Source organism: Physeter macrocephalus, unplaced genomic scaffold (genome assembly GCF_002837175.3).
Source record: "Physeter macrocephalus isolate SW-GA unplaced genomic scaffold, ASM283717v5 random_1741, whole genome shotgun sequence".
Classification (NCBI taxonomy): domain Eukaryota; kingdom Metazoa; phylum Chordata; class Mammalia; order Artiodactyla; family Physeteridae; genus Physeter; species Physeter macrocephalus.
This window is the reverse complement of record NW_021146729.1, coordinates 1-25,000: the sequence shown is the minus strand read 5'-3', so window position 1 is coordinate 25,000 and position 25,000 is coordinate 1. Positions and strand designations below refer to the sequence as shown.

General features: G+C 45.6%; 1 protein-coding gene across 1 annotated transcript; it reads left to right on the top strand.

Annotated features, from left to right (window-relative positions):
* Positions 1-6: 6 nt before the first annotated feature.
* On the top strand, positions 7-20,904 carry LOC114485489 (coiled-coil domain-containing protein 93-like). The gene is made up of 9 exons (XM_028487000.2): positions 7-840; positions 4,698-4,811; positions 6,291-6,385; positions 13,116-13,227; positions 17,288-17,386; positions 18,169-18,225; positions 19,033-19,104; positions 19,921-19,960; positions 20,738-20,904. The coding sequence occupies exons 1-7, from the start codon at positions 499-501 to the stop codon at positions 19,072-19,074; spliced, it is 861 nt and encodes a 286-aa protein (XP_028342801.1). The 5' UTR covers positions 7-498; the 3' UTR covers positions 19,075-19,104; positions 19,921-19,960; positions 20,738-20,904.
* Positions 20,905-25,000: the final 4,096 nt, after the last annotated feature.

Sequence of the window (25,000 nt, the reverse complement as noted above, 5' to 3'; positions counted from 1 at the left end):
ACACAACTCCTTTACATAGCTGCCATCCTCTGGGACAGACAAAGGGTGCTTCGGGTAAATGATGTAGCTAAAATGACGTCAATACCAGAGTCGCGTTCTCAGAGATGACCTTCTCTCAGGAAGAACCTGAAACTGGGGATGGTGGGGGTGAGTTCCCGGGGAACACGATGCACTGTCTCGGACACTGGGGAGGCAGCGAACTGGAGAATCCTTCTTCGGGTACTCGGTTCCCTGGTCCGTATATCAAGAAGTTTGCCCAAGTGCGCGTTAATCAGGGGACACCCCGATTCTGAGCCACAACCAGCCGGGTCTGAATCGCCAAGCTCATCAGTACTCAAGCCTTGACCCGGAAGCAAGCGGGCTTCCAAAGTCCAGCTCGCGGAGAGGACCAAACCCACTTGGGGCATCTGATGCCCGTGAAAAGCAGAGACGGGAACCAGGATGCAAAATTTCCCCAAGATAGAGGAATAATCCCTTTTATAAAGCACCTCAAGGAAAATGCAGAGCCCCGGCGCGAAGCTCCGCAGAACCTGGAACTCGGCAGACGGCCTGGACTGCAGCTCGCGCGCCGGATCGAGTCCGGCCCTCTCCCGGACCTGCCCTCGCGCAGGCGTAGTCGCGCAGCGCTCCCGCCCCAACGCGCATGCTCCGCCGGGCCGGGGCGCTCCCGGCCGGCGGCGGCGGCGGGAGGAAGTTACCGCTTTGCACTCCACCCCGGTAGCAGCTTCGGGGCTGGGGACAGCTTCCTCCGGACGCTCCGCGGGCTTCGCTGCCGCCGCACGGCGGTCCGACGAGATCATGGGGTTGCCCAAGGGGCCGGAAGGCCAGGGTCTTCCGGAGGTAAGGAACCCCCCCTCCCTCCCTGACACGTCCGGGTTTCCGAAAGAGGGCCGGCCGAGCCCACGGGGCCGGCTGCGATTAGGGCGCCCCGCCCCCTCTCTCAGGTGTGTACACCGCAGGGAGCACCGGCCCTGTCAGCTGGGGGCCGAGCAAGTGTGGGCGTGGGCGGGGACAAACTTCAGCCGGTGCCGGGTCTCCCGGGACGGAGGGAGCTTTCCCAGCCCAATACCTGCGCCGACGCAGCCCCAGGCCCCGCGGGGCCCGGGGTCCCACCTTTCCGGCTTCCCCCGGCAGTCGCCCGCGATCTCCGGCGCCGCTCGGCTCGCCTCGCCTCGAGGACAGGGGGTGCTGCGCCCAGTAGTCACGAGACGCGCGCTGGGACGGTCCGGGCTCGGGTTGGTGCAAAGGGCGGTGACCTTGTGGCGCCGGCCGCCGCCTCCCCGGGCCCACGGGGTCCTGGCGGCCGGCACTCGCCGCCTTGGTATCGGGAGGGAATGCCGCCCTGCGTTTGTCCCCACGCCCCGCCGGGCCGGCGGGAGGAAGTTTGGGAGCCGTGCGGAGTGGTCGGGCGGAAACGGTCGCTGCTTCTCCAGAAGGGAGGAGTTTGTTATTAAATACTCACTTGGTCCTGAGGGACAGGATGATCAACGGTTTCTGGATTTACATACACATTACCTGGGAGGAAAGGAAAAGTGCATTTCCTTTTGGCTGCAAATATCACTTAGCTAGGTGGTTTGCATCTGTCCTCTCTTCCAGTTGATTTACTCAAAAGCTAGTCTAGTTTACTAGATTCTTGAAAGAAATGGAATCCACGCTGCACCTCTGTCCCCTTTCTAGGGTTCTGAAGCAGGCATTTGTCAGAGGGACTGATTCCTTGACATGGTGCGTGGTCCCCTCACACTTAGCTGCCTGTGGCCAATCTTGCTTCTTTTCCCCTCTCCCCGCATCCTTAGTTCTTAAATCCCACTAGTACCACTAATTGAGGGATCACTGTTCTGTGCATAAAAGCTGGAGGTGTAGTAATGGAAGGACAGACTTAAGCTGTCAGTGTGTGCTCCCAGAATGCAAATCCATTTTGTTATCTCCAGAAAACCTAGCAAGTTTTCTGACGTTTTCATTGTCTCACTGTACTACCAGTAGAGTCTTTCTAAAATAAAAAGCATCTTGCCCCTGTTTGTCCTTTGCTTAACCCTTCACTATCAGGAGACTGGGTCTAATTTGTCACTTTTCCAAGTTCCTGGCAATTGGGAGGCAAACAGGGTGAATATAATAATCCAATTATTATCACTTCATTCAAAGACCAGTACATATGAATACGTCATTAAGCTGTCACTAGTCCGGTTAATTCATTAAATTCAATTTTGTAAGCCCTTTATTGTATGTATGTAAAGGATAGAGATACAGTGAGACGTGACCCTGCCTTCCAGCTTACGGGAACTACAGTATCAGACAACTGATAATTTAGTGTGCCTGGTTTAAGAGCTCACAGCATTCATCTTTATCAGAATTTTAGTTTTAACAATGGGATGTATTACCCAGCCTGGTGACTTTTTATGGCTTAAAGAGAGGATATTCTTTCATTCCCTGCATATTAGCCAGTGACCCTTTTGCATTTTGTTTTAGTGTTAATCTGTGAATTGAATTTGGAGTCCTATTAACATTCTCCATTCATTGTCTCGTGCTAAAAAGTTACGTCGTAGGGTGCATTGCAAAAGTACACGTCTCCGTTCGTGGGATAAGTGGATGGGAAGCATGGGCCAGGCACCTGCCGTGGTGTGGGCAGTGGGTGCTCATTAGGTGCAGGCTGAGGCAGGGATGCCCTTCCGCAGATGTCTCGTCCTCTCCTTGGAAGTGTTTTCATGATAAATGACTGAACAAATGAAGGGTTCCTGTTTTACATCCCGGGAGTTTTAAGAAAATCCTTATATCATCCCATTTTCCTTTTCTATTCTATTTTTCTGAACCATAACGATTCTTTATTTTCGCTTCTGTTTGTGTCTCTTGACTTGTAGGTGGTTCTCAACCATCACAGATCTTTTGCCAAGGAAGAGAATGTGTGAATAATCAATATTTACTTTTGCATGTCTCCTAGGAATTAGTGAATGCTAACCTTCAGGATCTTTGATAGGCCAGACCAGGGTCATTTGAGAGGGAAGCAAAATGAGCAGTGTTGCAAGGCTGTCTCTTCCATCACCGCCCATCGCAAGAGATTAACAGTCACTTTAATAGTTCCGTGTTCAGCTATGTGTTAACATGTGTGCTCCTCCTCCTGGCAGTTTGTACTTTAAAATAAACTTGAATTTTCATTATCAGTGTCATGACTGTGAAAACATTTTGTTACTACGTGACTGGCTTAGGTCATGCACTTTATGTAATGTTTGAGCTTGTCATTCCACACTTAACAAGTGTGTTCTTGGAGCCTAATGCTGTTCAGAACAGAGGAGTAAACATGGGTGGGTAATATATGGAATATATGGGTCCTCCCCTGAACCAGCTCATAGTCTATTTGGAAAGACTGGCGTGTATATTAACACCAGACATCTCACTCAGAAGAGGTTGATAACTGTATGAATGACAGACTATAAATAAAATAGAAGTGCAGGGGAGTGACCACGTTAAGCTGTAGGGTTGACGCTGAATAGGAGCTAGAGTTTGAAGATGGTGTCTGGGTGGTTAGAGGACATCAGGGGAGCCGTGCAGGGATGAGTGAGCAGGGCCTGTGGAGGTTGCCCACAGCCATGTCTGTATTGTTTTGGCGGGAGGTAAAGGATGACGCTGAAAAGATAGGTTACAGCCCAAGATCTGAATGCCAAAGCAAGACGTTTGGAATTTATCTGATAGACAGTGAATGATGCCTTAATGATGAGGGCTGGGGGCTGAGCTGAAGAGGGATGATGAGAAAGCTGTGATTTAGGAAGGAATGAGCAAGACAAGTTAACGGGGAAGAAAGATTGATAGGCAGTTGCCATAGTCCTGGCATAATGTGCAAAGAAAAGGGAAGGGAGGATAAATGTGAGCTGCGTAGTTAAGGAAGATTTAGCAGGTATTGTTGGGTACGGGAGTAGTCAGAGGTGGGTATGAGGGTTTAAACCAGGGGACCTTGGCCTTGTTTTCTGTAGAGAGGTCGTTTTTTATTTTCTGCAATAATGGAGGTCAGGATAGGCACAGTTCAGGAAAGTAAATGGAGGCAAAAGTACTGGACTATTTAGATATATTGAACTTGTAGATAAACAACCTGAGGGCGAAGGTAGGATATTAATTTAAAACATTTAAATAAAATCCTTATTTAAATATATTAAGTGAATTTTTTATTTTTAAGGCAATCCTGTTATGTGGTAGTAATCTCCCTGTAATATATCTGGGTCGAAAGCCTTCCTTATATTTGCTGTAGAGATCAAAGTGCAGATGGAGACACACGTTTGAATTCTTTGTTCTTGCCCCTCTTGTCAGTAACTTCTAGGACCAAGATGAGTATAAACTTAAACAAAACAAACTACCTGTTCCGTCTGAAAGGAGCTTATAATCCAGTCGAGAAGCCTGCCATACAAGTCACATGTTAGAGAACAGGGCGGTAATGTGCTGGAATCTTCCTTTCCCTGGATTCCTTCAGCACCTGATGAACAGTCCATACTACCTGTGCACGTCTTCTCGCCCCACCTATGACGATTAACAGCTGGTTGAGGACCAGGGACCCTGTTCTGTGCGACTCTGGCAGCACTGTGTCCCCACGCTCCTGCATGAATGCTGTGATACAGCCAGTGTCGTCTGCTCCTTGGCAATGAGATTGTGGCATCGGAAATATACCTGGTGTTCCTTTATTCAAGGTAGCTTTTACCAGCCTTTTGCTTTTATTTTAGGTAGAAACAAGAGAAGATGAAGAACAAAATGTCAAGTTGACTGAGATTCTGGAGCTCTTGGTTGCAGCTGGGTATTTCAGGGCAAGAATTAAAGGCTTGTCACCTTTTGACAAGGTAAGATGAAGTCTTTCTAAGCATTAGGCTAGTTTTTGTCAGGACGTCATGGTTTACTGTGGAAAGGAGGAAGAGATTGTGTTTTTACTTTCTCTACGTCCTTGTTGCCGTTTTCTCCGGGATTCAGATTCATTATGGAAGTGTTCAAATTTCCTATTAAAAGAAAATAATCATGTATCAGTAAATACACCTTGAAGTCCCTTCTGTGCACGAAGCTTTGAGATATACAAATAAGCAAAATAAATAGTTCCTTCTTTCAAGGAACTTAAAGCTTGGGTGGGGATCTAAAGTTTATGTAAGATAAAATAATTTGAGGTAATAGGGAGCTATCCCAAGTTGGGGCACCCACAGACAATTGCCAGGTATTCTGTGGGTGGTAAACGCTGGGTTTAGAGGAGGAAGAAGTCACTATGGGATGAAGTCATTTAATTCAACAGAACCTTGAACAGTTCTTATGCACAAGGCATAGTAGTAGGTGTTGAGGGCACAAGGATAAGAACAGGCCTTATACCCAAAGAGCCTGACTTCTAAAGAGTAGGGAAGAGAGGCAAGGAAAACATCGTGCATACACTAAATGGCACAATTCGGTAAGTGCCGCAGTGAACTATGCACAGAAATGAAGCATTCGGATCATTTGGGGCAGGCTGGGAAAGCTTCCTGGTGGAAGAAAGTGTTGAGTCCTCCAGTGGGCCACGGCCCTGGCTGCACCTAACAGATTCTTTTGTAATACATATATCTAGGCCTCAGCCATTGAAATTCTGGTTTGTTAGGTCTGGGCTGGGCACTGGAATCTGCATTTTATTATGCATCTCACATGAGTCTACAGTATAGCCAGGGATAAGATTCACTGTTGTTCTTTTCTAACATCAAGCTGTGTCTAAAAATGTTTTGTTTCAGAATGGATTTTTAGCCTTAGTCTTATTTGCATCTCAGAGAAATCCCATGACAAAACTAGAGCAAGGTTTCTCATCTCCTTTAGGTAGTAGAAAAAAATGAGATGCATGGAAATTAAGTAATGAGTCACAGAATGTCACCCTTGTTACCCACATATCTGGTCCATAAAATACATAATTTCTCTGCAATCTGGCACTTGCCTATAATTGGATTAAGACTTCACCCAGCTGAGAGTTAATGTCTGTCCCATCAGTATAAAGAGGATCTATGCATCATAGGTCCATTTAGTAATAGAAGTCAGCTTCTCAGTCCACTGGCCATGAGTCAAGTGCTCAGTGACTGTATGTGGCTAGCAGCACTGTACTAAACAGTGCTGATACAGACTGTTCCCGTCTTTGCAGAAAGCTTTACAGCATTCAGCAGTGCTGTTCAGGTGAATTGTAGTGGATGGAGTCAGGACACGTATTATCTTTCTGAGGGTACCCAATTTTGTATATAAAAACTATTTATATTTTATCTACCTTCCACTTCTTCCCCTCTTCCCAAACTAGGAAGAGAAAATAGGTATTTTTTTGTGTCTTTCAGGTGGTAGGAGGAATGACCTGGTGCATCACCACTTGCAACTTTGATGTGGATGTCGATTTGCTCTTTCAGGAGAACTCTACAATAGGTCAGAAAATGTAAGTTATCCGGCTTTCCATGGAAGAGACTGAAGGGGGAGAAAAGAGCTAACTCTTGAGCGTGTGCTATGTGCCACAAGTTGTGTTAGACAGTTTACCTATAGGCTGAAAGAAGCCAAGGTCACACAGCTAACATATGAGAGTCACCTAATGTTATTCTAATGTTATATAGGCTATTTCCGGTGCTTTTCCTTGATCACAGTTTCTGTCGACTGCTCATGTATCTCTTTCCAAAGGCAGTGAATGTGGATGGAAGTTGAATAGGTGAGAGAAGGGGCCTCTTTCCCTCCCCGTTGCCTCTGGGTAAAGCAGAGCCCCACTTTGCCTGCCCTCGAGCGAAGGCAGCCTGGGCTCCTCGCTGGAGATGTCACGGGAGGGTGCCCTGGCTGGTCGTCCGTAGCTCAACAGGGGCTTGGTGATTTCACGAGACCATTGGGATCCCCAGTTCTGCTCAGCCCTGCCCTGGGCAGCCGTGTGACCTTGGGCAAACCTTAGTTCTCTTTTCTGTAAGAAGGAGGATTTGTGATCTCAGATCTGTGTGATTCTGTGACTGACTTCCTCATTTTTTCTGAAGCCTTATCCTCCCCTAAACGGATTAAAGATAGTTTACAAACATGCATGGGGAGCAGTAATACTGGAAAAGTGAAGCAAAGCTAAAGGGAAAAAAAAGGAAACGAAAGGCAGAGTTGAGGATAAGGGACACACCTGTGAGGGGCCATAAAGGCCCTGTTTTTCCAAGGGTGGGACACATTTTTGACTGTGAAAAGAAGAAAAAAACATGCTAAATTACCCAATTTACAGTTTCCATACAGTAGAAGAAACATAGGTCCCTGTGAATCACCAAAATTCTTAACACTAAGACCAAAAGGCATCTCTTGGCTCCCTGTTAAGGAGGACATGCTGTTTGACACAGAGATACTGTCATCAGTGCCCGGCCATGAGTAGTGGGCTCTGTGTCCTAACACCTGTGTGGGGCTGTGGCATCATGTCCAGCGACCGGCAGTGAAAAGCCCTCCACTGGGAGGGTACGATGGATGTGGCATGTGGCTACATGGGTACGATCCAGGCGTGTGGCTCTGCTCCCTGCCGGTCCAGCTCAATCCAGAGGCAGATGGTATTCTTGTTCTTTTGTTTGTTTTTATTTAGGCGTTACATACTTGAAGGTTAAAAAAAAAATTCAAATACTACCAAAGGGAGCAAAACATACAGCTGATGTCTCTCCTCCTTCCCATTTTACACCCCAGTTTTATTCCCTGGAAACAGTCATCTTTGGCTGTCCAGGTTTTAGATTCTTCAGAGTGGTCACTAATACATCTCCAACTATGTATACAGTCTGTTTCATTCAAGTCTAATGAAAGGAGGAAATTGGCTCACATGTACCACTCACTACATCCCCTTTGTCTTCCATCTTCCACTCTTTTAATTGTTTTCTGGTTTTTCTATGATCACTTGCATAATTTGAATCTACTTAAGCTTCTATTTCTTGACCCATTAACATAAGGTGGTTTCTCCTAGGTCCTAACTGAGTAAACATTTTAGTATCTCTATCTTTCCTTCTATCCTTCAGCCTCCATGTACCATCATGACATCATTTTTATAATGTTTCACGTATAATATTTATAGTCTCTTCTGTAGTAGCAGTTAAATTGTCCATGCTTTATCTACAGGTAAATTCTAAAAGCAAATCTATAAACAGTATTTACAATAAGAACTGAGAATTGTGATGGGGTCAGAAAGAAGGAACTGTAATCTTTTGGACCATAATGGTGCTGTTTAAAGGAGAATATTCAATGTATCATAGTCAAAAGCAATCTGTTTTCATTTATTCATAGACTCAGTAAATATCAAACTCCTACCTTTACTGAACAATCAGGCATTGTTCTGGATACATTAATGAAAGATGTCCTGCCTTCATGGAGCTTAGAGTCTATTGGGGGAGACAGACCAAAAACTAATTTAATAAATAACTAAATTATATATAGAAATAATATGTGCTGTGAAAAAAATTAAAGCTGGGAAGGGGTGTGAGCAGGGACGGAGGGCAGGAGGCAGTTGTTTTGAGTTAGCGTAGGCCTCACTGAGAGGGTGATATTAGAGCTAAGACTTGAGGGACGAGGGTTCCAGGCAAAGGGAACTGCCACCGTGAAGGCCCCAGGCAGTGGAGTGTGGAGTGGAGAGCAGAGGACGTCAGCGCAGAGAGGTCCTGGCGGCAGGTCAGGTGCAGTGCCTTGTAGGTCAGAGTAAGGACTTGGGGCTTACTCTGTGTGAGATGGGAAATCCTTGAGGGTTTTGAGCAGAGGAGGAACGTAATCTGTTCTATGCTTAAGAAGGAGCCCTGGTCTGATTACCGAATTAAGGGGAATCAGGGAGATTCTTTAGTGTATCATAGTAATCCTCCCAGGAGATGATGGTGCCCTGAACGGTGGGCTAGCAGTGGTGGCATTCTGGATCTATTTTGAAGGTAGAACCAACAGGATTTCATGACATTGGATTTGGAGTGTGAGTCATACAGGAGCTGAGGGTGATTCGGAAGTATTTGGCCCGAGCAAGTGGAGATGGTCTGTGCAAGTCATTGAGAATCAAGCACACTGCAATTTGCTTCATATTTATACGGCTTTTTTCCCTTGCGTTTCTGATTGCCTTTTTTTTTTCTTGATGACAGAGAAGCACGTAGTTTCACCTGTAATGAACATCAGCCAGCTTCTTAATCAGTCTGTCAACTAACATGAATTCACTGTCTTCTTGAGTGCACTCTTGGTTGAAGCCTCTTTCTGTTCAAATTTGAGCTGATTGCTTCTTCCACCTGTGGCACCCCTAATGTTCTGGGATATCTTTCCATTGCATTCCTTCTGGGCTACGATTCTCAATCCCTTATCTGTGTTTCTGATATCTAAAAAACACTGAAAATGGGGTTTTTTTTTCAAGTGCCAATACAAAACTTATTTGGAAGTAGAACATGACCTGAACTGACTTAAGGTTATTTATAGTCTTTATTGATCCCATTTATATGAATATTCATATGTTTTACTGCAGAAATATTCATTTCTTTGATTATAGGGTGCTGCTCTAGATTTCACTGGGTCTTACCTAATACACAGTATATGCCCCTTAGGTATACTAAGGTGCAGACATCTAAAGAACTCTGACTTCTGAAACACATCTGCTCCTAAAGGGTTTGGATAAGGGGTTGAGGGTGTATTATGTTCCCTGGTGAGTATTTGATGTGTAGCTTTTAAGTGCACAGCCGTGAACTACAATTGAAGGCAAAGCTGTTGACAAAGGTTAACTTGTAAAGACCCAGCAGACTCCTAGCAGTGCATCAGACAGTTGGGTCTTTTATTATCTGCAGGAGAAATGGCAAAGCCATAGGGCACTGAATTATCCAAAAATCTTTTCTGGTTGGTTTTGGAATGTGTTCTGTGTTTGGGGTCCTCCCCGCGAAGTTTCTGGTTACTTGCAGATCAGACTATACTGCCGTGTGTTTGCAGTGCCTCCGCACGCCCCAGCTGCTATGGGGGCAGCCAGCAGCACCTCTGAGGAGCACACTTGCCTGTACAGGGCACAGTTATCTTCCAGGCTCCGTTGGGACCTTGTCCTCCTTCTTGATCCTTCTTTCTTGTGGGTTCCATGAGCTTCGACCCTCTATCCCCAGCCTGTCCTAAAACCCCATTACCACAGAGTGCTGTGTTCTGAGGTCCATAAATGAGATTTTAGGCTTATAACTGGGTTCATTTCTACAGCACATATTTACTAGCCACCTGTGTGCAGAGCACTTACACGTGCCTTTTATTATTTTACCTTCACAGCAACCCTTGAACAGGCAGGACAGGGATTACCCCTTCTTTTATGATGCGATTATTGGACCAGTGGGACCGGGTGGCTTGCCAGAGGTTCCGTGGTAGGTGATGGAACTTGGAATTTAGACCCTGGTTTAATTCACACTGTTTGCAGTGGAGGAGGAAACAGTGCACTGAACACTTAGAAAACTAAAGGAATCAAACCAGTCACCTGTAATGAAACGTGGGCTTGTTAGAGGAGGAATCTTAGATTAGGAAACCCATCTGGGTGACCTCTGAGAGTGTCATGTTCCCTGATTTTCAGAAAGTCAGAGGATCTCCTCTGAGCTCCAAGGAGAAGCCGAATGGGGGCTGGTAGGTTTCCACAAGAAGCCTTGCTGACTTCTGCCCCTTCAGCCGGCCTGTGTTTCCCTCTGGTCCCCACCCCCACTGCAGGCTTGGCAGTCATTTCTGGGAAGCGGGTTTAAGAGGGTTGTACCCTGAGATGACCCTGGGCGTCCTTCCGTCAGGGCCCTTATGAACTGGGAGAGTGGGCCGCCTCTGAGGAGTGGCCAGGGAGAACCTTGTCTGAAGGTAGAGGGTTGGCTGCATGGTGATTTGTAAGCTGCTGAGCGGTTGTAGGCAATCAGTAACCCTGCACAGACTCACAGATCTGTAGCCACTAGAGGGCGCTCTCCTCCTGCCGAACCAAGATGTGAATGACTAGTGAAGACCTGCCCTGAGCAAGGACGCGAAGCCGGAGCTGGGGCCCATCTTCCTTTGCTAAGCTTGGAGTCTGGGGAGCAGGGCCAATTAGGCCATCCGTCTCTTCCCCTCACAGGTTTCAAAGAAATTAAGGAACAAGGAATGGGCGTCTTATGGAAATCACATTAAAAAGTAAAGCTTATCAGAGAGAGAGCCTTAGCTATGTTGCCAAATGGGTTTGCCAGTCCTTCCTACTGAACTGTCCCATTTGGGCCCCAGGAAGAGTTGGACGACCAGAGGCTTCCCCAGTGGGGCAGGACATGTACCTCGTGGCAGAGAAGATGCATGTGTCCTAAGGACGGGCTGCTCAGAAAGGAGGGCCTGCAGGGGCTGCTGGGAGTCAGATGACACTTTCTTTCCCCGTCTCGGACCTTTTGGATAAATTACACACACCCCCCTTCTGTTTGCAGTGAAAATGTCCTCCCGTGTACTTCTCTCCTGGGAGGTGGGTAGTCCTTCCTTCTGTGAATGTGTGCAGCAGGGATCAGTCTTCCCTCTCCAAATTTTTTCTCTTAACATATTGGACTTGATATTGTGATCAGTGGAGCTGAGGCTGTGACTGTTTCCACTCAGCAGTTTTAACCTTGGTCCCATCTTGTAAAGCTACTGTAGATATAAACATGGTTTTGTAGCATGTTCTCCAGGGATCATTCTCTGGGAGCTGTTTGGCTTCTGTCCCTAGATTGCTACCTTGGTTCTTACCAAGAGTGAGGGCATGAAACATACTAAAGGGAACATAGGTAAGGTAAGTACTCTCATCCAGGCCTGAGTTAGATGTCGGTCTTAAGGGTGTCTGTCCCCTGAGAAGGATTATGGAACTGCAGAAAGACAAAAGTATACAAGATTTCTTTGAACAAGAAATACTTTTGCTAGATAGACCCAAAACTTACTGCATTTGAAGCATCTAATAAGAACCTGGTGACCTTGTTCAGCAGGGCCTTCATCTATTAGAGAAAAGTCTGACACTTGTAGATGAGGCCACAGTAGCTGCTGTAACTAGCTACGATTTTTTTTTTTTTTTTTTTTTTTAGTGTCTTCGATGGGGTATAACCTAAACTATCCATGTAGGCTGAGCCAGAGCTCCCATTTCTCCACATGGCCTCACAAGGCCACAGCTTGTGACTTGTTTCTCAGGCTTCCTAGGCTACGTACCATGGCTTTGGGGGTTAGCGGACCCATTAAATAACCTCTGTTCTCTCCTTTTGAATGTGATCCGATTAAGGTATAAGACATAGGAGCCAGACCGTTGGAGATCAAACAGCAGCTGGTTAGAGAAGATTTAAATCTGTGGTGAAGAGCACTTGCTCACAAGTCCCTCCGTCACTCCTGCCATAAAACTGCCCCACCCAGGCCAGGGCTCTGCTCTGCATCCAGCAGGGCGGGTGCTCAGCTCCTGACTGAGGCAGGCGGTGCTCTGGGCCTCCAGGAGCCCGACTCCTGCTCTCTTCCTCCAGCCACTCCAAGAGAAGGCTGAGCAAGGTGTAGGAGAGAGATCAAGTGTCCCTCGTGAGAAGTGGAAAGCACCTTCTCTCTGGAAGGAAGAGTGAGGGCATATGTTCCTCCAAACCTAGGATTAGTTTTAGAGTATCAAAAAATTTAAAGGCTATTTTTTATTTCAAAAATATTTTGTGTTGGAGTAGAGAACTTTATTTTTTTTTTATTTATTTTTAATTTATTTTTATTTTTTTTGAGCATGAGGCCTCATGTTTTGTCTTAATATTCTTGGCACCTGGCACAGAGTCTGTTAATTATTTGTTGCTTGAATGATATTTAGAACAATTTTTTTAATGTTTAACCTAATGGTTTCCAGACTTGGAAAAAGTAGGGCAGTGAAGTGAAATGTAAAAGAATATGCAGCGCTAATAACTTTTTATTTTACCATGTAAGGATGTTAAAAAAATAGCTACTACCTCAAACATCGCCATAACTTCAAGAAACAAAATATTTTAATGTAAAAAGTAGGACGAACACGATCTCAGAATTAAGGATGAAGGTAGTTTTGTGTCCTCGCACACACACACGCCTGAGTTGTGCTTATTTTTCTCAATTTGCCATCAGCCAGGAGAAATGTGGTCATGGTCTGGTATTGAGAAACCTCAGATCCCTCTGGGTTGCAGCCAGCCTTGAGCGATGTCTTAAGAGCCACTTGGTGTGTTCTCACTCTTGGCTTGTTGTTTTTCTCTGAGCAGAGCTCTATCAGAAAAAATTGTGTCCGTCCTGCCAAGAATGAAATGTCCACACCAGCTGGAGCCCCACCAGATCCAGGGGATGGATTTTATTCACATATTTCCTGTTGTCCAGGTAAGAGCATCTGTGGGGTTTCTCGTCCTCTGAACATTGGAATTCCTATAACGGGTCTGGCTCTTGGGCCGTCTGGCCTAGATCCTGGATCTGACGGGTGTGGTATGGATTTGGTGGCAGCAGAACATGATGACACTCCTCAAAACGTTGCCAGTACTCAGTCTACCCTAGTTTCACACCGTCACCTGTTCTGATTTGAATGTTTCCATTAGTAGCTTTTCATTGCCCTTCTGGTAAAGATGGAAGCCCACAGCCCCCCATCGCACCCCATGCGCTGGTCCCCTTTGACCTCTCCACCCTCAGTTTATTCTTTGCTTTTCTTTGTTCTTTCTATTCTAGCCCCTCTGACTTTCTTTCACATTTCCTCATACACACTGTGCTTCCTCCTGTCACGGGGCCTTTCAGGGTGGGAAGGTCTTCCCTTCACTCCTTACCTTTGTCTTCCAGATCTCAGTTCCACCAAGCCTTCTCAAGAAAGCTTCCCCTGACTGCCAGATCTAGAGCAGTTTCCTTTGCTGTATCCTCTTCTACGGCATGTCCCCTACCCTCACAGCAGTCTTCCTCACTGCAGTTTGTGACTGTGTCCATTCAACGTTTGGTTATTTGTACCTCTCTCCCATCAGACTGTAAGCTTCCTGAGGGCAGGTGCCATGGCTGTCCTGCTTGCTCTTGTGTCTCCGGCACCTCTTGGAATGTCTGGCACTTTGTAGGCATTCAGTCCTACAAAGGACTAAGCTTCTAACAGGAGACTTATCTCCAGCCCGGCTTTTCCCCAAGGCCCTGTGATTAAGTGGCCGCGCTGTACGAGTCCCTGTATTCTGTGCGGTTCGCGTGTCTCAGCCCCTCCTCCAGGCACCACAGAAAGAGGGGGAGCAAAGGGACGTGCCTTTGTTGCCTGCTGTGTGGACGGTACTTTGCCTCGGATCCTAATAGCGTTCTCTGAAGCATCTGTTGTAATCCCAGTCTTACATCTGAGGAAAGTGAGACTCGGAGAGGATAATCAATTTGCTTGAGGGCAGAGAACTAGTGAGTGGAGACGCAGATTCCTCTAAACTCCTTGTCTTTAAGCCTGTACTTTCCCCTCCACCACCATGCAGCCACCCAGAAGAAAGCCGCACAGCCCCTGCTAGAGAGGTTTTGTGATTCTGTTAAGATTATGTATGTACTGTAGCAGTTAAGAGGCTGGACTCTGGAGACTTCCTGGGTTCACATCTTGGCTCTGCCACTTTCTAGCTGTGTGATCTTGGGCAAATGACTTAACTTCTTACCTGATAAGTAGAAATAATAATAGTACCTACCTGATTGGATGAAAGCTGAGTAAGTTAGTATGTGTAAAGCACTTGATTGAAGGGCTGGCACCTTTCAGTAAGTGCTTTGTAAGTGTTATATAGTTGTTTCTGTTGTTGTTACTGCTATTGGGAATCTTCCCCTGCACTAGACTTCAAATCAAATATGTTGAAATTTATAACTGAAATTTGTAAATTTGAGGCTAGGACTTTAACTCAGGATTTGACTTGTTTGTTTGTTAGGGGATGGATGGTACCCAATCATTTTGTGAAATAACTCAGGATTTGACTTGTTTGTTTGTTAGGGGATGGATGGTACCCAATCATTTTGTGAAAGTAAGAAGTCTGTGTAGATTCTTACAGAAACCTCCAACCCCACCATACTGTGAAGTTGTTGCCCTTTCCCCTGAAGCCTGGATCTCTAGTGACTAGACCTTACTCAAAACTCTGCTAGAACTTTGAGGACCAAAACTCTAGTCCATATATGAGAAGGGGAGGAAAGGGAAGTGATTGTCTACAGTTGGTTTGGGCATTTTGAGTATCTAATGTTTGTGTTGTGGGCGGAATATCGGAGGGCTTCCTGTCTGGATGTGAGAGCCTCTCTAATGGTTACCCCATATCTTAATTTCGTGGATCTGTAAAATTTTAAAGCGCAAATAGAGGTTGACCTGTGGTTGCAACCTGTATTTTGGCAGGAAGGGACGTTTTTAAAGGCAACAATTATTTTGCTTTCTTTACCATTTCCTAAAAGAAAGGCCATTTAACTCTCGCTCTCAGAATAAAGGACAGTCCTTCCAATGGAATACATGTAGCCTTATGAAAAACTCGCCACATGCCTGTAGTTTTCTGTTTTGCCAGACCCCAGTGAAAGAGCAATCGTGGACCAGCCACTGGGAACCACTGAACTGGTTGTCTTGTGTGGGACTAGAGGTCCACCACCCTTGTTCGTGCTGTTTAGCACAGCTGTGGTGACACTCTCTGAATGCAACCAGGAGGAAAGAAGAGCTAACTTCCGGCTACTGGTAGTTCCAGGTCACATCTTTTTCTCCCATGTGGGGCACATGAATCCTGTGAGGGTAGGTATTTTTCTCAAATGCTAGGGGCTTGTGGCAGAGCTCAGCTGTCCTAGAGGTTCTCTCCGCAGCCCTTTATGCTGGGAACTCCAAAACACAGCGGTCGAGTCTCTAAGGAATCCTTTGAATTAACGGGCTTTGCCTTCCTCATCTGAGCATGTTCTCCAGGATCCAGCCAAGTTACAACTCAGTGTAGATCTAATTAACAGAGGCAGATCTGAAAAGGCAACAACAGTGAAAGGCCAGGAACTGGATCTCCCGACGCAAAGCAAATCAGAGAGTAATTGAGTTGAACAGTGACTCAGCCTCCTTAGATGTCCAGGGCCGGTGCTGGGGTATGGGTGAGGGGGGCTGGAGTAGCCCCAAATGCCTTCCGATTTTCTGCCCCTGCCCTTCTGGATTTTAGTCAGTGCCTGAGGTCATTGTTTGGAGGTGGGGTGGAGCGGAGTGATGGAAACAAATGGAGGATAGTAGCAACAAAAGAATACTCCTCATAGAATTATTTGCAGCCACTGCTCTCCTGGGCAGCTGCTTCCTAAGTGTGTCCTTTACTTGAGCTGGCCTCCCTCCCTGAGCGCACATTCCTGCCGTCCCCGCAGGAGCCCTGTGCCATGTGCATGTGTCTGAACCTTGCCACGTGTGGCCATGCCCTGGGGAAGCACAGCTACTGTCCAGAAACTGCTCCTGAGATATAATAGCTCTCTCTCGAGAGAGGATGGCATCCCTCCATAAAGCTCTTTAGTAATAACGGGAATGAATGAAGAGTCAGGAGGAGAAGCAAAGGCTCTTTTGGTACTTTGCATTCTCACCCTCAGAGCGCCTGGGCCTTCCACAGGTTGTGGGGCGTGGGTGTGTGCACGTGTGTGTTTCAGTTCCCTGGAGTTGTACATCAGCGGACATGAGGAGTGGCTCCTTGTGCATATAAACCCCGGAGACCTAGGAAACGTGGCGTGAAGCCCAGACGTGCAGTGTCCTGATGTGGCCGGCAGCTGTGTGGCTTGCTGGCTGTGGATCGGTGGGCGGATCCTGTAGTCTCTCTGAGCTTCCGATTCTGTAAAATGCGGCCAGTGCCAATTACCTTTTAGTGTTGGGTGGATTCGAGAGCTGTGCTGTGAGTGCCGAGCTAACCTGAAGCCCAGGGCTTGTACTCAGTACGCCTGGTCTCAAGTCTGAATATTGGGGGGTTTTTTTCCACCTGTCAAACGAGGGTCACACTAGGCATTCTCACTGGTTCCCTTCCCTTCCTCTGGTCTGTGGTGCGAGCGGCACGGGAAGGAGAGAGCTCCAGTAAGATCTGTCACTAGGCACAGGGAGGTCTGGGGGACAGCTCTGTTTGTGTCGGGCTCCAGGTGTTTACAGAGCTGTCTAGTGCTTGTGTGTCATTTGCTCCCACAGTTGCTCTGTGACGTGAAGGGAACTGATACTCTCACCTCCTCTTTAGCAGAGAGGGAAACTGAGGCCCGGGCACCTGAAGTGAGGCTTGAAGGCTCCTGCGCGGCTGTCAGCTCAGGTCCCCCTGGATCTCAGCATCCAGACACCCAGCGGCTGCTTTTCCTGCAGGGCAGTGTGTGTTGACGGTCATTCGTCGCCTGGGCAGTGCATGTTCTGTGATTCGGGCAGGACCTGTGCCGTCTCTGGGTTGGCCTTTACCACAGTGTGTTTCACCCCTGTCAGCTCACGTTTCCTCACTTTCTTCCCCAGTGGCTGGTGAAGCGAGCTATAGAAACGAGAGAAGAGATGGGCGACTATATCCGGTCCTACTCCACATCCCAGTTCCAGAAAGCCTACAGTCTCCCTGAGGTCAGTGTTCTCTCCCAGTCCAGGTGAGAACCTGAGTGCACAGTGAGGGGCCCCTGGGAAGGCGCAGAGTACGCTCAGGCCCCCCTGCACTCCCGCGCGCCTGCGTGGCACCCCTGCCCCCACCTGATCAGCACTGAAACTGGGCCTCCCGGTTCATTAGAATTGCCTGTTTAAATGGGCACTGAGTGTCACGCCCTACAGTTTTGTCCTTGTCTCTCAATGTTGGTACTTGATCTGGACCTTTTGTTAAATTACAGGAGCATGAGTGTATTTTTGTATAGTCATATAAAGGTTTTCTAGAGACCACCTGCTTGGGACACACCTCTAGTAACAGTTGGATAGTAATCACAGCAACAGTACTAGCTGATCACCGTCAGATACTGCATTCCAGTCCCGGCACATCACCTGCCTTCGACTTCTTGGTCCTCACGACTGCTCCCTGAGATAGGCGGTATCGTCCCCGTTTTGCAGGTGGAAAAGCTAAGGCTTAGAGGGTAGGTAACTTGCTCATAAGGATTTGAAGTGAGAGCGCTTGTCTTCACCACTACACTCTGTGGTCCCCCTTTTTCTCACCGGCTATAGGGATCTGTTTTGCAGCCATCAGCAGAGGCCCTAGCTTTTTCCCATGCAGGATATATTCCCATTTGTTAGAAAATTGAGACTTCTTCAGGCAAAGTTGTGATGAGAAGTCAGTTTATAAGACGGACTGCTGAGCAGTCCAGTTGAGCTTCAGTCTTTATGCAGGAAGATTTGTTTCATCCCTGTGTCTTCTTGTCTTGCAGGATGATGACTTCATCAAGAGAAAAGAAAAGGCCATCAAGACAGTTGTTGACCTCTCGGTGAGTTCCCTGCCCGAGTTCTTCTGTAAGGGGAGAACATAGGGTCATAGCCTCCAAGTAGCCCTTTGAGTTAAATCACAGAAGCCCCTACCCCCCAAGGTTTCTATCTGCCGGGTTGCCCAAGAGCTGATCTCAGGTGCCCATGTGAGGGAGGCCCTGCCTGCCGTGCGTGCCCGGTGTCCGATGCCAGCATTCAGGGTAGAACATGGCACTGCCCTGTGTTTCCCTTAGTTCCAGTTTTCCAGACCTGAAGCCCTTCCCCATTTGTGCCGGTGGCAGCTGTAAACTTCACATAGCTCCAAAGAGCAGATGACGAACTAGATCTGATGCATTGAGGTGACCACCGCCATGACGGCTTCGGAGAAGCAGAGTAGCTTCTGAGCTTTGTGTGGGAAACTCTGGGATGGCCTTTGTCCCCAAGCACAGTGTATCTTAACCACAGGGTCTGCACTCATGTGCCCACTTCCCCAGTGCAATGGCCAGAGGAGGGCTTTGGGCCTTTTCAAAACACTCTGGGCCAGAGCCCAGCAGAACCTTGTCAGCCTTCACCCCCCAGCCTTCCTACTTGAGCTGATGAGAATGGAGCCTCAATGCCTGGGTGTAAATTCACTTTCTTTAGAAAATAATGTCTAGTTATTCTGCATTTTTTTTTTTTTTTTTTTTTACTTTTAAGAATAAATGTGTGGTCTCCCCAGGTGATTACTGTGAAAAGAATAACAGTAGTTTGATGATGAAAGACATGAAATGCTCATTTAAAACAAAAAAACCTTTGTCAGTTTATGGTTGTAATTTGTATCTTTTCCACAGTTCCATTTTGGAAATGGGAGAAATGGAAAACCTTTAACATAGTTACACTCTGAAGCCAGATGCTGTTTTCAGGTTTGGTGGCAGTATTAAATAATAATACTAAGAGGACATGATAGAACAGCAAGTAATTTTTTTCCTGGTTGTGAGGTAGATGTTCAGTTTAGAACATCTTTAAAGTTTTCTTTAAATAGATTGATAGATGAGAGGAAGAAAATCAACCTTTATCTAACAACACAGAAGCAGCCACTTTTGATGCTTGGACATATTTCTTCAGTGTCTTTAATGTGTATTTTTATAGTGAATTAGAATTATACTTTGAATGTAATTTTGTAGTTTTTTTTCCACTTACCAATATAGAGTCTTGTATGCTGTTAAAGGTTCTGTTCCTCCTAATCGCATTTTCATGACAAATAATAACCAATTGGTTGGATGTGCTGTTGCTTTCCCTTGTTTTAACTGATGCTTCATTTAAAAGAAATGAAAAGAAATGTTTTCATTTCTCCCTCTGGTACAGGGAGCTGGGGAGCCAGTGGCAGGAGAGGAAGGGAAATTCTCTTTTCCCTATAAACTCTGTACTATTTGGATTTTATACTAAGTCTGTGTATTACCTATTCAAAAACAATAATGTAAAAAACTAATTTTTTTAAATTAAGAAGCTGTAGGAAGTTTATTTTTCCAAAATTACAACTACAGGCATATATTACTGTATCAAATCTTATAAAATCCAATTCTTTTTTTTTTGATATTTTCAGCATATTGTTTTATTTTATTTTATTTTATTGGAGTATAGTTGCTTTACAACGTTGTGTTAGTTTCTGCTGTAGAGCCGAGTGAATCAGCTATACATATACATATATCCCCTCTTTTTTGGATTTCCTTCCCATTTAGGTCACTGCAGAGCACTGAGTAGAGTTCCCTGTGCTATACAGTAGGTTCTCATTAATTATCTATTTTATACATAGTATCAATAGTGTAAAAAATATTTAATGTTTAATTGAATATCTTCATGTGCAAATCTCACTTGGAGCCCTGGGTAGAGAGTGAGAAACATTACATTTTTTGGCTGTATCACCAAGAATAAAAGGCCAGTGCAGCTGTTGATCAAACTGGGCCTGATGTCTCTTTATGTATTAAACATTTCAGGCCTCTAGAGACACATTATTTCTTCTTCTCGTTTGTAATGGAGTTTTTAAAGATACTCATCTTCTGCTTGGCAATGACTTAAATTCTTAATGGAATTTAGGGAGATAATGACAGTGACAAATATATAGTGCCCAAACATTGTTCTAAGCATTTATATATAACTTACCTAGTGCTCACTACAACCCTATGAAGTAATAGTATTTTTTTTTTGACAGGTGAGGAAACTAAGGCACAGATCGGTTATGTAGGTTGCCCTAGGTCACGTTGGTGATGATGGAGCCAGGATGCAATAAAATGCTAGATAAAATGCTGTTTCCATCTCACTAGAAAATCATATCAAGATAAAGGAGAATGGAAAAAAAAATTGTAGGTCTCTGATAATAGTTCAAATTGCTTAGTTTATTTCCTTTGTTTATGTGTGAACTTACTCCTCGCTAGACTGTCAATACATTTGCAACAGGAATGATAAAAAAATGTTTATGGATGGCCAGAGCTGGACTTTGGGTTTTGTTTGTTTGTTTTCTTCTTTCTCTATCTCCTGAAAATACTCCCCCATTTCTAGATGCTGTCTTCTTAGGTTTCTGAGCTGAGCTCTGTTGCCATTAACTTCCATCCTTCCCACCCACCACTTCTGCACACGGTTGCTTGCGGCCTTGGAGTGAGGGTCCCACGAGCTTGTCAGAGGCTCCGGGGCTCCATGTCCCTGTCTTCTTCCTGTGAGTCAGTGTAAGACATGGAACAGCTTGCTGGGTTTTGTTTGCTGTCACTCTCTCCAAGGAGAGTCCCTCCCCTCGTAGAGGGAATAAAGTCTTTCCTAGGTGACCAGGGTGTGGCTCTTTGCAAGTCTTTGTTTCCCAAGAATGTTTTCTTCTCCTTCCAGCCTCTCCCCAGTTCTGCCCTTCAGATGTCTCATCACTGTTTCTTACCTGCCCCTTACTGACAAATGTAGAATCCCAAATTTAAACTCTGAATGGTAAATTAAGGATTAAAATTCGGTCTTACATACAGTGCCAGGTTTCTAGAGCCAGCCTTTTATAAAATATGCATGTAGCTGCCGGGTACTGACTGAGTGCCTTCTATGTGCTTGACATCTAATGAGGCATTTTACAAGCATTATCTCATGTACTCCTCATCAGCACTCAAGGACTTAGGCGTTACATTTCCATTTTATAAAGCAGGAAGTTGAAATTCAGAAAGGTTAGTAAATTCCCTACACAGTTGCAGAGCTGAGAAGAGGCAGCCAGGTTTTCATTTTACATCTGGCTCCTCAAACACAGCAGGTGTTGGTGCTTCTCTAGTTTTCTCACTCTTCACCTGGTCTCTGATTTCCTACATATCCCTGACACTGATTTGGCCATAATGTTTCTGACTGATTTCAGGACCCTGGGGTATTATTTATCAGAGTCCCAGAGACTCAAATGCATGCAGAGTGGTTGGGTGCTCTGCCCTTGTGAGGGCATCTACTCTGCCTTTGCCCGTTTGAAGACCATTTGTCCAGCTGGAGAATGGGTGCCAAGTGGAGATTGTCCTGTTGTCTTTTTTTCCATCTATTAACAAGTTATCATTGTGCCTCAACAAGCAGACTCTACTTACTCTTGCTTATGTGTCTTTTTAAAAATAAATATTAAACATTTTAATATTTTTCAAAAAATTTTAGCTTATAAGAATATAAGCTTGTCCTGTCTTTAGCCATCTTTGTAGGACTATTCCAATTTTTTGCATTCATCCTTGTTTATGTAGCTCATCTGTTTTTCTGATGCATGATTTTTTGTTTTACAAAAGGTTATTTTTCTTTCATACTACTACTGTGGTAATAATGAAAAATTAGGAAATGGAGAAAAAGTACAAAGACTAAATCACCCGTGATACCACCAGCCAGGTATAACCACTGTTATTCCAAGTAGGAAATATATAGTTACGGATATCAATATAGAAAATTAGAGATCACAAAAAATGACATGATACTATATATTCTGTTTTGTTGTGTGGTTATTTTGCTCAACAGTATAATCAAGGATAGATTTCCATGCCAGTAAATATACCTCCATAGCATTTTTAGTGGCTGTACATTATGCATTGTGTGGAACTAACTTAACTAGCTTAGTTTGTTTTTTGCGGTTTTTTTTTGGTTTTGGCTATTATGTAGGACATCCCCATAGCTAAATTGTTTCTTTTATCTTTAATTATTTACTTGGGTTACATTCCATGAAGTGGAGTTGGTTCAGAGGTTATGCCTCAATCTGTCAGTACCTCTTGCCAGATTGCCTGGCAGAAAGGCTGTTGTGTGGAGTTTTAACTTCTGAGCTCATCACCTTCCAGTGCTCTCTCTTTTTGCCTTGGCCTCATTTTTCTTCGTCCTGGGGAAGCAGAAGTGCTTCTCCCTTGAAATGTGTTCTTTTCTTGACTTCTCCATATCTCCTTTTTTACGGAATAGGTGGCCGCTTTGTAGAAGGCCTGCTTGATGGGAGGTGGTATTTTCAAAGGACATAAGAAAATGAAACTATTGCCCAGGACAGGCCTCCCCTTACCCTTCCACTTTCGCATCATAATCGCTCATTTGTCTCACCTAATGTGCTGTTGTACAGCCTACTTCCTCCTTTTCCGAACTGTCAGCTTTCCATATTCATGAAGTATCTGACCTGTGCAGTGAGGTCTTTTACTCCCTCTCAACCTTGAGTAAAGAGTAGCTGTGAAATTTTACCCAAAACCCCCAAAGATACATTTGCTTACTATTTGTTGAGCATTTCTTGGTAATGTTTAGAATTTTGTATGAGAACAGAGGGGACAGAGGGGGAAAAAAAAAAACCTTCTTATTGGTCCCCTAAGAGACCAGGTCATTTAAAACTACGGCTCCACTGTGTTCTTCCATAGGAAACGCTGTGAGGAGGGCCTTTCTATCCAGGACATGGAATGTAAACGTGGCAACATAAGTAAAAAATTATATATTAGTACATTTTATCAATAATAGCAAATATACACACGTATGTATATCTTAGCCCTTAATGTGTATCAGATAACGTTAAATAGATTGGCTAATCCTTACGACTCTCTCCATATACCTGTTTTACAGATGGAAAGCCTCAGAGGTTAAAGTAATTTGCCCCAAATCAGAGAGGTAGTAATGGGGCACGGGTTAAAACCCCGTCTGTCTGACTCTATATATTCATTCCATAATAGTAATTGAGCACTCATTGTGTGCCAGACCGCATTCTAGGGCATGAGGTGAAAGCAGGAGCATTGCAGCTGTAAGGAATTCAAGGGATTTCGGGACTCATCAAGGGAGAAGATGTGACGAGGCGTTAGCAGTAGCACACACAGGGTCTCTGGGCGGTGCTTTGACAGGTTTGCCTGAAGGGTGGGGAGGCTGTCAGTGCGCAGGCCATCCCGAGGCCTAGGCGCCCGGGCCACCATTCAGAAGGGGAGGCAAGGAAATGAGGGAGCCTCGAAATCTGAAGGGCAGCTGCAGCCTGGGGTCTTTATAGCCACGGGGCTTATCCTATCTGTGGTTCGCAAATGTCAGGTGCAGTTTTGCAGAGCATGCAACGTGGACAGGCTGTAAACCGCTAAACTCTGCTTAGTGGGGCCATCTTTTAAACAACTGGGTCTGTGAAAAGTTTGAGGTTGGCGCTGGAGGGTTTCGAGCTGTGGGTCTCAGCCTCCTGTGAAGAAGTAAACCTAGGAGTCGATATACAGAAGCCATCTTGGCTCATGTATACAAAACAGTGACCTCCTTCTTACCCACCGAGTTACACTGTTTGGTGCAAACTCAAGGGGACCTGAGGTGGGACTTGTGCCGGACCTCAAGAACAGAAGACGGGCCTGCACAGCGGAGCTCACGTGAAAGAGAATAGGGGAGGAACAAAGTTTAGGGGCGTCTGGAGAAAACCCTACCTCCCCAGCTAACTTTCCTACCCACAGACATGATTGCCATCCGTCTCTCATCATTCCCTCACTCAGTTCCCAGGGCTTCATTTTTGTGGTGGTGGTGGTTGTTTTATTCATGTGAGAATGAAGAAAACAACCTGATTTGTCTCAGTTGTAATGACTTTCTTATGGGGTGTTTCAGGGCCCTGCACTTGCTGATGGGAATATCAGCGGAGCCCCTCTGGGTGGAAGGCAGCGTTTGTTCAGGGGCTGGTGGGTGGAGGTGTGTCCGTTAGAGTAGGGTTTGGGTTTGGACTGTCAGGTGAGCCCTGGGAGAATGAGATGTGCTTCCTGCTGAGTTAGGTGTGGTCCGGCCCCCTGGAGCTCTGGAGGGCAGTGGCTGCTCGTGGCTGTCTTGCTGCCCGCTGGGTATTTCCTGAAGGGGTTGCCCACCGTAACTGAGAGGCGAATTATTTAATCTCTGCTTCTTTAGTGGCAAGGTGGAGGTAATGGCGTCTGCCCTGCTTCTACCTCATGGTGTAGTTATAAAATGTAAAAGATGAGATGTATGTGACGTGCTTTAAAGTGTAAGGATAATTACGCAAAGGCCAACATTTGTCATTGTTTGGCAGAATAAAAGGTCCTTGTGGCTGTTGGATTCAGTATGCTGTTGTTTTGGAGTCATTCCTTCTTTAGACTCCAGTTTCCTGTCTGGGGTCATTGACTCTATGAATGGTAACTAAGGAAAGTAGCAGTTAAGCTCAATCATATAGTGCTGCTGTAATGGTAGAGCTCCGTGGAAATTAAATCGTACACAGTAACTGACGTCATATGGGTCTATTATGTTTTTCATTTCCCCATAAATCTTTTGTGTGTTATTTATAGCTTCCTATTCATGCAGGCGCCAGCAGCAACCTAGGAATATTTGCGGCAGTGAATTACCAGAACAGCCCTCCAGGGT